The sequence below is a fragment of the Periplaneta americana genome, chromosome 4 (assembly GCF_040183065.1).
Source record: "Periplaneta americana isolate PAMFEO1 chromosome 4, P.americana_PAMFEO1_priV1, whole genome shotgun sequence".
NCBI classification, from domain to species: domain Eukaryota; kingdom Metazoa; phylum Arthropoda; class Insecta; order Blattodea; family Blattidae; genus Periplaneta; species Periplaneta americana.
The window spans coordinates 41,475,231-41,491,573 of record NC_091120.1 but is presented as its reverse complement, the minus strand read 5'-3'; the positions used below and the strand labels follow the sequence as shown (position 1 = coordinate 41,491,573).

Genomic DNA, 16,343 nt, shown 5'->3' with positions numbered 1-16,343 from the left:
CTGAAGATAACCTTGTCTCTTACTGCCGTTCGACCCCCGGCTGTGGCAACCCGCCACACACACTCTCACTTTCCTTGCATATACGGATCCCTTCTGGTGAGATGCAGTGTTTTTCCTTACCCAGAATTCCATAAAGATCGACAGAGGCGTTAATACGGGCAGGGCACCTTGGACAGGCTTCCTGAATACGGAGCTCGTAAAAAGCCGCGCGACCTCCACTTCGATTAATGTCACGGGTCATCCAAATGAATAATAAGTTATAATTTGTGGCCACTGCAATCTACTTTTTTTTTTTTTTAGCTGCAGTGAGATCTTGAAGAAAATGTTCACACAAAATCGTATGCTGTAGAATTTAGTCAACAGCATTTTAGGATCATCATTAGATCGCGTAACTTCATGTAATTGCATGCTTTTATTGATTCGGCATATTGAAAAAAGTAAAAGAGGATCTTTACCGATCATGGTTTTCACGTTCGAATAAAGCCAAATTTATTTTGTATAAATGCATATTTAGAGGGTTTTCTCTTTAAATGCATATACATTTTTTTATGCTCCACCATGCCGAAATGTAGTAATTATACACCTGGTAGCAGCACTTTAATGGACCTCATTAAAGTAGGGGAGACTGTTGTACCTTTAGCATAGTGTACCTTTGAAATTTTTTGTTTTTTATTTTTTGCTAATACCTAGAGGACTCAAACTGAAGTAGATTGTAGGGAAAGCCGCTAAGTAGCTCTGGTCGTAGTTTTCGTTTGATTTATTGCAAAATGTGAGTTCTGTGAACGAAAGAATCTTTTTTAGTACCAAAAGTAAACATTTCGTTCATTGATATATGTTATCTAACATAAAACCCGATTGTATATGTTACCATTCATTAAGTACAATGTGTTCCGTATCATCTGGTGAGTAATAACATATTTTAATTTTCATGATTTATTCGAATCTATAGTTTTGGGAGCCATATTTGCTTAACCGTGCACCCTCTTGTACCTTTGAACACAGAACATCTTGTACCATGGAACATGTTCCAAGGTACATAATACTATTGTTTTTGTCTTTATTTTATTTTAAGATCATGTCACAAAGTAGGTTCGGAATTAAGAGGTTCCCCAATTGATCCGGATGCCTTGAAGAAAGCTGTTGAAGCAATTCTTGTACCTCCAGGAAATAAAATCTAAATCAGAGAAGCCTGCTATGGTTTATGATTGCAAATGCATTTTAAATATGATTGTCAGGTCTTACAACTATATTCCCACCTATAATACATGCGTTCCAACTTACAAGAGGGTATGCTCTAAGGTACATGAACCTGTTGTACCTTTGAACATATTACATTTTATTTTTTCCATCCTTAATAGATGTGTAGGACAGGAAAATATATACACGAAGTTGTAAAGGAATCTTCAATAATCATTTAAAGTATTTTTTAATTTAAAAAATATCATTTCCCAAAATTAAAAAAAAAAATAAAATAAAATAAAATGTGAAAAGTGTTTAAAGGTACAACAGTCTCCACTACACCTATTCATTAAAGTTCAGGTGTTCCACCAATCAGAAAACACCATTGTAGCAATATGAAAGCGCAAGTATCGATTATTCTCGGATATGCAATCGAAAGATAACTAGCGAAACGTCACGGAGGCTGGAAATTCAATACTGTCGTAGAAAGTTATGTTCTGTTACTATAATAATTAGCGTTAATTGTAAATAATATTGAAATAAATTCAATTTGTCATCTCGTTTTTCGATGTCTAAATCAATTTCAAGGTTATATCAAGATTAATGTTTATTTCACTCTCCAGATTATATCAAGGTCAATGACATTTGTTCCTCGAAAAATATCAATACTTTCGCGTCTGCGCACATCTCACAATTTACGAGATATTGCACAAGGTCAGTTCCTCTCCCCAGTCAGATAAGAATAACATGAATACTTATGAATAATTTCAAGTTAGAGATATGGTCGAGCAGAAAAAGTGGTATGAAACTTGTCTATAATGGTAATTAAGACGCTCGTATGAAAATTATGAAACGAGCGAAAGCGAGTTTCATAAACATACTCGCGTCTTAATTACTACCATTATAGGCTCGTTGCATAATGTACTAATTTTGTATACTTAAATCAAATACTCTATTTGGTTAAATGCATATATTAACATCTTTTCTTGTCTATCCCCATTTATTATTTAATTTCAAATTAGTCTCTGATAAAAATAACAATAATTTTAAAGAAAAATACAAATTATTTGAGAAATAAAACCAGTAATTAGTTAATTACTGTTGAGGACACAAAATTGCTGCGACGACAATGGATACTTTTTCTTAGTGTATAAGTTGGGCCGTTTTCGACTTTACGTGGGATCTTATAAATTAGTTTTGTAGCAGAGATACTTCGTAAGTCCCAGAAAGGAGGCAGTGCGCAGCGTCATGGTTCACAAGAGAACGACTAGTTGAGGTAATAAAATCAGTTTTGATTCGTTGTATGTGATCATGCACACTGCCTCAGTGGCGGCTCGTCATAAAATATTATGTATGTTCACAATTTTGTGGTTCCAAAATCGAAGAGAATTTGAAATCGACGTTTAGCCTAATATGAAATGTCATGATTCCAATGTTTCACTATCGAAAAAAACAGTATATAAATTCAAAACAACATATAATAATAGTAATAATAATAATAATAATAATAATAATAATAATAATACCGGTAATAATGAAACCCAGTCTTTTTATTTCCAATTTTTCCTTGTAAGCCAGTTTACCCACTTCTTTACTGTTCAAAATTACTTGAACAGAATTCATTGTTTACGTTTGTTAAAAATGAATACATACCACAGTCCCGTTATTTACAAACGCGTGTGTTCAGTAATATATTTTGATTTACAACACACTGATACACTATAGCCTATATCAGTACTGTAATTCCATTCGCATAGATTGATTACTATAAATACATGCCAGTAAATATTATTCTTGAATATTATACACTACCATACAGATATTTAATTTCATACCACCACTACAGTCAGCCAGCACGTGTTTGAAAGTCAAAGTATGCTATTATGCCGACACTGAAGTATAGTAATTCACAAACTACACTCTCGTAGCAGCACTGTTCACACATCCACATAAAGTAAACGTTCCTTCAGTCAGATGCTGACATCTACAGGCTATTAAATTTCCTCCTCGAGATATAGCACGTGAACGATAGGCATCGATGCACCTGACATCTGTAGGATAGATACTCGTCATGTTCACTTAACGCTTTGTGCTCTTGACGAGTCATAAGCGGCCAGCTAAAGACAATTTTCTCCCGCGCATGCGTGAAATTCTTGTAACCATCTTGAAAAGAGCACGGCTTGTACGTGAAGGGATGTTGCCAGGTTTATATAAGAAGTTTATGCAAGATGCGGGAAGTTTAAAATACTCGATTCTGATATTATACATCCCCACTACGCCAATACGGTATCAAATAATAAAACTAGTCGTGCATTAATGGAAATAAGGTGTTCACGTGCTCTTGTGCTCTTATTGACGCACCGCCACTGCACTGCCTCCTTTCTGGGACTTATAAAGTATCTGTGCGACGAAACGTTTTCTCTGAGAATGTACATAGGCCTACTAGCCATATAAATGTAAGTCTAATGTTTCAGGAGTCAGGGAGAAAATACGCGTCGCCTAGATGCCGTTCAGACTTTTACTCTGATTTCGTAGAAGTAAAATGAATGTATTTAGACACTTGTGACAATAAAGTCACATACTGTTGAGGTCATGGAACTGCTACGACGACAATGCTGCTAGAGCGTTCTGATTTCATAGAAACATCATAGGTCTACTGAATCTATTTAAACACCTTCGACAATGAAGTCCTTGTCACATCAAGTGATGTCGAAATATCGTTCTCGGCAGTTATACAGGGACATCATTTTATTTTTACTAACATTTTTAATATTAACCTGTCTATACCTTTAGAGAACCGGAAACACCGCTTGCTCCCCCCTCCAAGACTGGAGTTCGATGATACTGGCGTAAAACACAAATCACTCTACTACATATAGGAAGGAAGAAAAGTAGTTCATCCATTTACGTAAACTAGGAAATATCGCGATTTTGAGTTTGATAATTTTCATTAGGTTTTTCTTTAATCAAAGTACAGTACTGTATTAAGAATAAGTGTTTTTACTCACGAAGTGAGTTATCCATGCGAACGTATTCATTATGCGGTGTATATTATACTGTCTACAGCACATTAGCGTACAATATAGAGAAAGAAGTTAAATTGAAAAATAATCATAATATGAATATTTAAACACAATTTTGAAAATGGTGGCCGTTCATTTCGATACAGGCTTCAGTTCTTTTGTGCATATTATCGCACTATAGACTATTGCATCTAATTCCAATTGCCAGTTTCGTCCTTCGTACTAGTAACTCATGTTGAAATAATTCTGTATCTACTCTACGTACTGTAAATTCAATCTTCACTTCTGCCCGACCCGAAAATATAAAATTACTCATACATGCTATCTACTGTCCGTCCAAGTGGTTATGCCGCAGGATTGTAGAAAGGGAGGAAATCACGTGACAGTTAATTACTTAACGAGGCCCTTTTATTTAAGTTAAATTAAACAGCTGTATAATATTACGTAAACGCCCAATTCCTAAGAGAAATTAATGTTTTCAGAAAAGAGCTAAGACAGCCCAGCTTTTACAGAGGGGCGAGCAGAAGCAGGTGGGGGAAATCGGGATGCGACGTAGGCAAACGGACAGTACCTGTGCGAAAATATGATTCAATATTGAAAGCTCTTTCGTCACTGGAAAACGCGAACATATTTCTGGAACGTACTATACTCAGTAACTCAGTACTGCTTACTATCTGCGGTCTTGGCTCTGTGTGGAGTTGGAACTTCATTAGTAGAAGGGGTGGGAGTGAAGTACATTCAAAAACTCAGGTACAATAAAAATTGAAGTAAAAATAAAATTATGTCCCTGTACTAATTCTGACAGATAAGACAAATTTCATAGTGGAGATTCTGGAGATATCGTTGGTTGTTTACTGCCATAATAATTGCGTGAAAGGCAAAGGAAGTTTTAAAGAAAGTTGGAAAGTTAAAAATGTACCAATTAAAATATGTATGTAAAAAGAATAATTATTTATTAATAAACTTATAGAAAAAAAATTGAAATGATGGTTACTTTAAATTATTTTATTTATATCATATTATTGAACCAAATATATCTCTAAAGTGTATTTTTTACTGCATATGTTTTAATTTTTAGCTAATATTTCAACAGTTTTTACCGCATAGTTGTATGCATATTTTTAGTTATTTTAGTGCATAAAGTTCCGTGGTCAAGTCATCATGATCTGCAACTCAGCGGTAAGGTATGCAACTCTGACAGCGGTTACTGGTGGCATTTCCTTCGCTAATCCCCATTCCTACGCTCGACCGCCGTTTTTGCATCAGTCTTAGAGGTCTCTTTGTTAAGTAATGTTTAGTTAAATTTTTAGATGTTATTAGATATTAACACAACTTTAAATTAAATTTAAGATCATTCGCGTAGATCAGACGGTAGCGCCTTCTTCTCCTGATCCGAGGCTGCGTTCGGCCTTGAGTTTGAATCCCGTTTGGGCTGATTTCCTGCTTGGGTTTCACGTGGAATGCGTCTTTCCCCTCATTAGGTATGGGGGTAAATGACTGCAATATAAAACTACAACCTCCTTGTTCTCCTTGTGTTCCCCTTGTTGTCATTGTCTTTCCGTTGCTTTCATTCTATTTTCCTTCTTCTCAATGTCTTCCTCGCGTTATCCTTGTATTAAAATGTAAAATGTCGGTTAAAATGTATGGAGAAATTCAGCTTTTACTTTTTTATTTTAATTTAATTCTGATTTTTTGTTGATCCGTTTTCTTATTTGTTGATAATTTAATGAGTTTTATTCCTCTTGCTATCCTTGTCTTTCAGTTGCTGTTCTTGTCTTCCCATTGTTCTCCTTATTTTCCTCTAGATCTCCTTGCATCCCTCTAGTTCTCCATACATTCCCCTTGTTCTCTTTGGTTTCCCTTATTATCTTTGTATTCTCTTGTTCTTCTTGTATACTGTTCGCCTAATCTTCCCCTTCTTCACCTTGTTCTCCTAGTGCTCTCCCTGTTTTTTTTTTATTCTACATGTTCTCCTTATCATCCCTTTCTACTTCTTGTATTCCCCTTCTTCTTCTTCTTCTTCTTCTTCTTCTTCTTCTTCTTATATTTCTCTTATTCTATTTGTATTGCTATAGTTCTCTTTTTATTTCCCTTGTTCTTCTCGTATTCCCCATGTTCTCCCTGTATTTCTCTTGTTTTCATTTTATTCCCCTTTCCTCCTTGTACTGCACCTTTCTCTTTGTATTTATCTTATCTCCCCTTAGTTATCCTTATCTCCACCTTCATATATTTGCCATCTCCCTATTCTCCTTGTCTCTCTGTTTTTCTCTTAATATATCCCTTTTCTTTTTCTCTTTGTATTTCCTTTGTTCTCCTTATAGGCCTATGCACGTTGTTCTCCTTGTCTTCTTGTTATTCTTCGTTTGTCCCTTATTCTCCTTGTATTGCCCTTGTTCTCCTTGTATTGCCCTTGTTCTCCTTATATTCCTCTTGTACTTCTCGTATACCCATTGTTCTTATTGTATTAATTTTTTCCTAATAGTATTCTCATTATTATCCTTCCTTGTTCTCCTTGTATCCCCGTTATTCTTCTTTTATTTCTCTTGTATTGTCGGACCATCGGATCTGTGCCCCTTCAGCGCTGTCGTCGTTCTTGAAAAAGTTAACACCTGCATTCACTCCATTTCACCCGCTTACTTCCCACCACGTCAAACAGCAGGCCACGAACCTTGCCGAATAGGAATGTTGCCAAACTTCCGTCAAACGGTGTCATAAATAGCTGGTCCTCCATGCTACAATATCATTTCTTTCAATCAAAATATATCTTGTGTTTCTACATTTTTTAAACATAAATCCCATGTCTCGAATCACTTTCCGTAGCGTTTCTCTCCAACCTTGGAAATTCTTGCTTCTCTCGCAACCTTCAGTAATTTCTTCAATGTCGGAACTTCTTTCTGCACAGTATAAAATTCTTGTATCTTTCTTCTTAAAATATACATCGGTTCATATCATCTACAAGAATTTAAGGTTCCCTTGGTCTGTTCTTCCCTGGTGATTCTAGCTTTTCATCTCCTGCACAGACTCCCTCTCTCCTGATTTTCTTTATTAGGCGCTCTGACCTGCCTATATAAATTACATTACATGTTATATCTGTAATAGTTATGCAAGTAGTTTTAATACGCAATCAATTGAAATAAAATAAGCCTCACCTGTCATCACAGTTGCTATTTTCGTTGCCTGATTTATAGGAAACAGATACTGACCTGTTGTTTCTCTTCATCGGAAATGCTATTACTTGCTTAATATTTCTTTAGCCGCTCCTTGCTACAGTATTCATGTTGAGTTGACAACACTGGACTGCAAGTGCAAACAAACTGTCCCGCAAGAAGGCTCAAAATTGTGAATAGTGGGGGAGAGAAAGGGAAAGAGACAGAAAAGAGAAAGATAGGAATGCAGGGAGAGAAATGAAATACCAAGGCTGAGAAGGAATTAGGGTTCAGTTCGCATATCTTATGGGGACAGAGATCCGATGGTCCGACTACACTCCTTGAATTCCCTATATTCTCTCTGTATTTCCCTTGTTCTCCTCATTCCGCTCGCTGTTTTTTCAACAACCCCTTCTACTTAAGGATATGCAACATAATAAAGCCACACGCATCTGTTGACAAGTGATTGCACACACGCGTAGTTCCACGTAGATATGCAGCATAATAAAGCTACTCAGCTGTCTTTCTTCCAAGGTTTTCAGCAGCTATAAAGTTAATGTCAAGTACTTTCATGACGAATCTTCGGCCTCATCTCAAGAAATACCATCTTTCCATAACCCATTCCATCGATGCTAGTAACCTCGTAGTTGATACAGCGCCATTAAATAACCGATAATAAAAATGTATGTAACAGTAACAATGGACATAGATCACTCTTCGAAATGAAAACGGTCATATTGTATGCATGTCAGCCACATTTGTTAGTAAACTAATTAAATACCGATACCATTCTTTGAAGTTGTACTCGTAGTTAAAGTATTCTTGTAATGTCGTATGGACCTCATCAGAATTACTGAAATATCATACAAGTAAAAAGTGAGCTGTCCACCAGAATATAGAGTGATCGGAAGGTATAATACCTGGGCCATTAGGTGGATGCAGTAAAATTCCAATGTCATTGAGTTCAGGAACCTTGGCGCATGTCAAACGTGATCGATGGATTGGAGTGATGTCCTGCTGGCAAAGAACTCGCTTTTAGATGAATACCTCGTACACACGATCAGTCTACTGTAAATACAATTCGATATTAATGATCCGACCGTCTGGAATAAATTCGAATCCGCCTTCCAGCTCCAGCGGCAGTAAATTGAATTCGTCGTCATCAGAGGCTGAGTTTGATGCAGAATGGGTTCGGTGCTAATTCACACAAAGAATATTTACCCAAATGCAGTTTGACCCATGGACGATTGATGCATCAGAGAATGCACCCAAATAAATTGCCCAAGAGAAAATCACAACAAAGAAAATTTACATGTAATGTGTGTATATATATATATATATATATATATATATATATATATATATATATATATATATATATAGTCGACCTGGTTGGCGAGTTGGTATAGCGCTGGCCTTCTATGTCCAAGGTTGCGGATTCGATCCCGGACTAGGTCGATGGCATTTAAATGTGCTTAAATGCGACAGGCTTATGTCAGTAGATTTACTGGCATGTAAAAGAACTCCTGCGGGACAAAATTCCGGCACATCCAGCGACGCTGATATGACCTCTGCAGTTGCGTGCGTCGTTAAATAAAACATAACATTTAACATTTATATATGTCTTGAAGTGTTTAATAACCAATTGAATTTCAACTCTAAATATGTCAGCAATCCTGCAGGCCATGCCTTCGTGTAATAGCCTATTGTTTATTGTAGTGTGTTCGTGTTTTGTTTTATTCTGAAAAGCCATTTTTTCTCATAACTGACGACAGATGTATTTTGGAAAATAGGAAAATGATGTAGAGAAAAAAATTTTCACTGAAAACCACTATTTTTTTTAAAAACTTCGGGTTCCAAGCTTCAAAATGAGGAGTCATTTATTAAAATCCGTTCAGCCGTTTTCCCGTAATTTCCATTACCAGTTCAAATTATATATATATATATATATATATATATATATATATATATATATATATATATATATACGGTGGAAGCTTTAACCGCCCACTGCCCTGTGGGGCTCTAAAGCCGGGTAATATAGGATACCTTTACTTGTTATTAGTGTTGGGATTAAAGGCCCTAACGTATGCATGTAAATTTACACTTAAAATGCTAAAATATACACTTATACAGAGTGACTAAGGACCTGTGACAAACTCTGATTAATGTTAGACCTCATAATGAGGTACATTTATCGTGAAACAACTTTTGCTCTCTGGAGCGTCGATTAGAAGGTATGCGAAATAGAAGAGAAGACAAGTTTTGGTGATATTCACATTATTATGAAATGAATTATTCATTTATTTCTTCAAGTATCCTTGCGGACAGATTACAGAATGTGTTAAAACTATTTTCTCCGAACCTAATTACATCCATTACACCCTCGTATCCATCACTACTGCCCGACTCTACCAAAGGTTTCAAGTCTGTCAGCACCAAAGGTTGATCGTAAATACCTAGGCTGGAATTGTCGGTGATCATCTGCTGGGACCTGTCATTTTGCCGCCATAGATTGGTGTTTAGGAAAATATTTGGGACTAAGAGGGATGAAGTTAAAGGAGAATGAAGAAGGTTACAAAACGCAGAACTGAACGCATTGTGTTCTTCACCTGACAAAATTAGGAACATTAAATCCAGATATTTGAGATGGGCACGACATGTAGTACGTACGGGCAAACCTAGAAATACATACAGAGTGTTAGTTGGGAGGTCGTAGGGAAAAAGACCTTTGGGGAGGCCGAGACGTAGATGGGAGGATAATATAAAAATGGATTTCAGGTATATGACGGTAGAGACTGGATTGATCTTGCTCAGGATAGAAACCTTAAAACTTAGTTGTAAATAAGTAAGTAGGCCTAAATATAAGCTATGATCTTCAGCGTTAAAGCTGAAAATATAGACACATGGAAATTAAAATACAAGGAAGGAAAAAATGTAATATGTAACACAAATCTGAGTTATACCAATAAAAATAACACAACTTAATACTGCGAAAACGTTCTTTATTTATATACTTTGTACAAAAATACAGTACAACGGTAATAGGCCGTCATCTCGATCACAGTAAACACGCCAGGTTTTCAATAGGAAACAGCCTTACGACTGAGGTGCGAGGGTGAAGATGGGCTCAATACTATGAGTTGGTGTTGGTGAACAGGAAAGGAAGAAAAAGATGCCTAGGGACGTCACGGCTCAGTCCACAGTTCAGCCGAAGTGCCTCGCCTTCTCCTCGATGTGTGCCACGTAGTGGGCAGCCTTGGCGGCGGCGACTTCGGGGGTGTCGGCGGGGACTCCGTTCACGAGCACGGGGGCGGCGTGAACGCCGTGGTAGGCATGAACGGCGGCGGGCACAGCGGCGGGCACAGCGGCGGGTAACACAGCGTTGTAGTAGTGAGGTGCGTAAGCGGGACCCACAGACTGGGTGGAGTAGGCGAACCCACCGGCTGTGTTGGCGCTGGAAACGATACCGGGGGCGGTGTATCCGTGGCTGGCCACAACAGCGGGGGCGGCGGCGTAAACTGCAGGAGCGGCGGCGTACACTGCAGGAGCAGCGGCGGCGTACACGGCGGGGGCGGCAGCAACGGACACTACTTCAGACACGTCGGGGGCGGCAGCGGCGGCGGCAGCAGCCTCATTGTAGGCAACAGCGTGGGCGGCCTTGGCGGCGACGACGTCGGGGGTATCGTGGACGGGGGTGGGGACGTGGACTGGAAGGTTTGTGGCAGCCACACGGAAGCCGTTGACGGGGTCTGACACGTAGCTGGCGCTCTGGACGATGCCGTTGGAGTCGAGGTAGGAATATCCACCGCGGGTCACGCCGTCAGCTGTCTTTGTCTCGGCCTTGGCAGATGGGCCGCCGGAGTATCCGTAGCTGTACTGTCCCAGGGAGTCCTGGGCGTGGTACTGGTTGGACAAGGACACGGCGGGGGCAACAACGGCGGCGGCGGGTGCCACTACGGCTGCAGGAGCAGAATAGGCTACACCGTGCAAGCCGCCGTGGAGAAAGCCGGGCTTGGCGTGGGCCACGCCGATGGCCAAGGCACAGAGAAACACCTGCAAGCAATGATATAGTAATGGTATGTGCCAATATAAGTTGTGAAACTTTGTCACTATGTTTATGCCACGGTTTGTTTGCAGCAACCATTGTCACGCACAAATCTTTATTAAATTCACTGGTAGAAGACGAAGAAGGTTCTAGCACCACAAGAGGAACTTGTTTTTTCGACGGAGAACGTTTTTTATTTGTGACATAAAGTTCAGTTTTTAAATGCGTTCGTCACACACTTTGCACAGCACGATTTTGCCATCACTAGTAGAGGCATCGTCAATTGAAATGTAATCTTTTAACTTGGATCCTAACTTCGATGCGACTGATGCCATAGCAGTAGACTAGCTAGCTGTGTCACCTGATGTCAGAATAAGCTTGCCTAGAAAACTGAAAGAACTACTGTTTTTTTCAGAGCAACTGATTGGGAGTGTTTGTGCCAAACGGTCATACCGACAGAGTAATTTTCACGCGACCACCGCGGTAGCAGTACAATGACCCAACCAACGCACTGATATTTGTTCCTACTTTATCGTTGCTTCTTAAGGGATACATAAAATGTTAGCATGGCAAAGGGTTGTCCATTTATTTTGTCAGAATACGTTATTATTTTAAATTCTTAAATTATTTTTATGCATTAGAGACGAAGAGACGCTTTATAAAGAATTTTAAAACGTATATGTTGTAGTTAAGTCATGGCAAAATTAGTGAAAAAAAATGTATATTCTTTCAGAATATGCACTACCTTTCAAAATATGTAAAATATACCAAAATATGTATTACACACCAAAATATGAGAATATATTTAACTTATGTAAATTAATACTCGGAATAATGATCCCTTTTGCTGTGATTTGCCGACATTTTAGCTTTTCTTATAGCTACATATATAGGAACAGAATAAGTAATTACATAAAATCCGAGCTCTCATGATAATTTGAAAGCTATTGTAGAAAATATCATGAAAAGTGAAAAGATAATTGTTATGGTAAACAGCATAAAAACAAAAGACAGTCAAATCACAGTAAACTAAGAAGCATTTTTACCCTTAGTTCATGGATATAAACAAAGGACAGTCAAATCACAGTAAACAAAAGAAGTATTTTACTCGTACGCCTATTATTCGTTAGACCTACACTTTTCTGTTTTTTTTTAGCAATACCAGATTTGTACAGAAGTATCTAGTGTGGGTACTTTCTTAAAAGTTCTTAATGAGCATTATTCGAAAATATAAAAATATATTGGGTATTCCATTTAAAATAAGAGAGTAACTCGGTAATCCATTATTGAGTTCTTAGTATAGGCTACGGCTATTCCCACACACTGAGTTTGAGGTCACTGAACCACATGGTTTAAAAGTTATTTAGTTGGTGCGAGACTTTTAACTAACCCTGTATATCATAATCTTTGCTTCTACGAAAAATACACAGCCTTCTTAATTGAAGGACTTGGTGGAAGAAGGGCACTCTTCCATCAAATTTTGGCTTTTCGCAAAATATGACAGCAGGCACTTCTAGTGTGTAGGCCTATAGGCCTACGTTTACGAGTTCTTTGTTGTGGGTTATGCCTACCTTTGTTATCTTTGTTACTGAAGAAGAAAACCATAACTCACAGCTTGCTTTCTAGGTGGAAAATGAGTATTTCTTAACAGAAGTTTAAAAACGTGTCCACGAATTCCTTCAATCCATACATTAAATTACTTACTTACTGGCTTTTAAGGAACCCGGAGGTTCATTGCCGCCCTCACACAGGCCCGCCATTGCTTCCTATCCTGAGCAAGATTAATCCATTCTCTATCATCATATCCCACCTCCCTCAAATCCATTTTAATATTATCTTCCCATTTACGTCTCTGCCTTCCCAAAGGTCTTTTTCCCTCCGGCCTCCCAACTAACACTCTATATGCATTTCTGGATTCGCCCATACGTGCTACATGCCCTGCCCACCTCAAACGTCTGGATTTAATGTTCCTAATTATGTCAGGTGAAGAATACAATGCGTGCAGTTCTGTGTTGTGTAACTTTGTCCATTCTCCTGTAACTTCATCCCTCTTAGCCCCAGATATTTTCCTAAGCACCTTATTTTCAAACACCCTTAACCTATGTTCCTCTCTCAAAGTGAGAGTCCAAGTTTCACAACATAAAGAACAACCGGTAATATAACTGTTTTATAAATTCTAACTCTCAGATTTTTTTACAGCTGACTGGATGATAAAAGCTTCTCAACCGAATAATAACAGGCATTTCCCATATTTATTCTATGTTTAATTTCCTCCCGAGTATCATTTATATTTGTTACTGTTGCTCCAAGATATTTGATACATTAAATTAACAGATGGTAAAATAAACTATCGTTAATATTTGTTTCGTGCACCGGTATTGGTGGAACGGTTCTTAATCCGTATAATGAGATGTTAGGGAATTGACAGTTCTAATGTGATGTTCATGAAGGAAAATCTGACCAGCGTCGGTGATTTTAAGACCCAACAAGATAATAATAAAATGGTAATTGAAATATATTTCAAAGCTAGCTTTCTAATTTTCGTAAGATTTGAAGTAGCCCGAACTGTCGTTTAGAAGTGACGGCCCATGGCAGTATATTTTTACCTGCAGTCCCTTACTCATGTTGATAATCCTAGCGCTGCTGGTATGCTCCAGTACTCGCTATGGAGTGTGATGATGGATCTTCAGAGCGACGCAGTTTTATATACCCACCCGGGCCGGAGGGAGGAGCGTCTGTATTGGTAATGAAGATAACCTTGTCTCTTATTGCCGTTCGACCCCCGGCTGTGGCAACCCGCCACACACTCTCACTTTTCTTGCATATACGGTTCCCTTCTGGTGAGATGCAACTTTTTTTCCTTACCCAGAATTCCATAAAGCTCGACAGAGGCGTTAACACGGGCAGGGCACCTTGGACAGGCTTCCTGAATATGGAGCTCGCAAAAAGCCGCGCGACCTCCAATTCGATTAATGTCACGGGTCATCGGAACATTTTCTCGAAAACATTTATTCAGAACTCCTTAATTTGTCTTGCGGAATGCGTAAAAACTACTGAAATTCAGCGGAATACAGTATGACAAAATGGTAGACCAACTCGTAATAAATAACATAACTCTCTATGCTAGGAACATCAAAACGAACATACAAACTTCAGTCGTCCACTATCAACTATACCGTACACTGAAGTCTATCCAAAAGTACATAGATACTTGAGTTGAACAACAACAAAGCCGAAAACCCGCACCACAGTATTGCCTACGCCAGTGATGTCAAAGCAAGCGCATTTTTTGACCTTGACGTCGTGCGCGGGCATTAAGCGCTAGGTATGTTAGGAGGAATAAGCAGCCTGTTGGATTAAGAAAACAGTGGTGCACAAACTTCAAACGGAACGTGAAATTTTATGTCGTTATTTTTATATGGCTTCTTTCTGTTTGTTATTTTCTATATTTTCTGTAAAACAAAAGTACTAACACCTATTTCTTAGCCTAATATTGCAGTTGTGTTTTAAACGTTAATAACATAATAAAGAGTAAAGAAGGAATATTCACACAAATTCCATAATAACTACAACTATACTGTACTAAGTGAATTAAACACATCATTCATAAAGAAAGTGTTATCCCAAAGAAAGACACTGAATATGACATGATAACTTGAAATTGATATTGATGATATCTTTAGCCTTATAAAAGTAATCAAAACAATATTATAGTACAAAGAAAAGTTGTCTAGGTAGCCTATATGTTTTAACTGTAACTAATATTACATAATAAAACTCTTATCGCATTATGCTTTTAGGTGATATTTGTGCGCAACGTTCTGTTATCAGAATATTAAATTATCTCGAAATCTGCTGAAGCTATAGAGCTGACGTTTTACCAACATATAGGCACATATCTTTTATTTGTGATGTAACAGTATTTGCTTTGTTAATTCATTTCCTTACAAACATCTTCCATGCGAATATTTTCAAACATTTTAATACACTATCTTCAGTAATACGTATTTACGATATATTAGACTTACGAAAACATTGTTTTAGTACCTGTAAGGCTACTAAACAAAGATATCTGAAAATTTCACTTTTCTGTAAGAAAGTTGAGAAAATGTTTCTTTTGAATAAAAAAGCAAACTTGTGAAAAATGAACATTAAAATTAAAACTTACATTCTTATAATGCACTTATACTTCTCAGACCAATCTAAAAATTAACATGGATACAGTTTTAATAAGTTCTCTTCCCTTTATCCATTGAATCAGTGCTGGCCATCCCAGTATATAGCTCGACCAAGCGGCATATAATACCTATTTCGTCTGTCTCTTTCCTTTCCGCTGTAAAGCGCTCAGTCTCTCCTGGGCTCTAAAGCGCGCGCTTGCTCCTATGGGCATCAGTTGACATCACTGGCCTACGCCGTTGACTGCTTGTAAGCGAACGTTCAAGACATCGGGAATGGCCAACTCTCGAACGTCAAGCAGCCTTGAATCGTCACAATTGTTTATACCAGACTGAACTTTTATCTGTTTTGGCATCTGTTATATATGTATAAACAATCAAGTAGCCTATTTGAAACATCATCTCTACTTTTCAGTGTATGATAATCCGTTCCCCAATCTTTATTTAATTACTAGGACCTCATTAAAAGGCGAGGATTTTTTTTCGTATGTTTGAGATCAAATGTACAATCTCAAGTAAAAATATATTAACACTTTATTTAACATTATATTTTTTATGCTCAACCATGCCGAAATGTAGTAATTATACACCTGGTAGTAGCCCTTTAATGCACCTCATTAAAGTACGCCTATTCATTATAATTCACTTGTTCAGCCAATGAGAAATCACTATTGTACCATTATAAAACCGTAAGTATCGATTATTCTCGGATATGCAATCGAAAGACAACTAGCGAAACGTCACGGAGGCTGGATGTCCAATACTGTCACAG

At 37.9% G+C, this 16,343-nt stretch overlaps 1 protein-coding gene across 1 annotated transcript; it reads right to left on the bottom strand.

The window, feature by feature from the left end:
• Window positions 1–10,336: 10,336 nt before the first annotated feature.
• On the bottom strand, window positions 10,337–14,158 carry LOC138697750 (cuticle protein 21-like). Its single transcript, XM_069823239.1, has 2 exons — window positions 14,003–14,158; window positions 10,337–11,404 (listed from the first exon to the last, which is right to left on the bottom strand). The coding sequence occupies exons 1-2, from the start codon at window positions 14,018–14,020 to the stop codon at window positions 10,556–10,558; spliced, it is 867 nt and encodes a 288-aa protein (XP_069679340.1). The 5' UTR covers window positions 14,021–14,158; the 3' UTR covers window positions 10,337–10,555.
• Window positions 14,159–16,343: the final 2,185 nt, after the last annotated feature.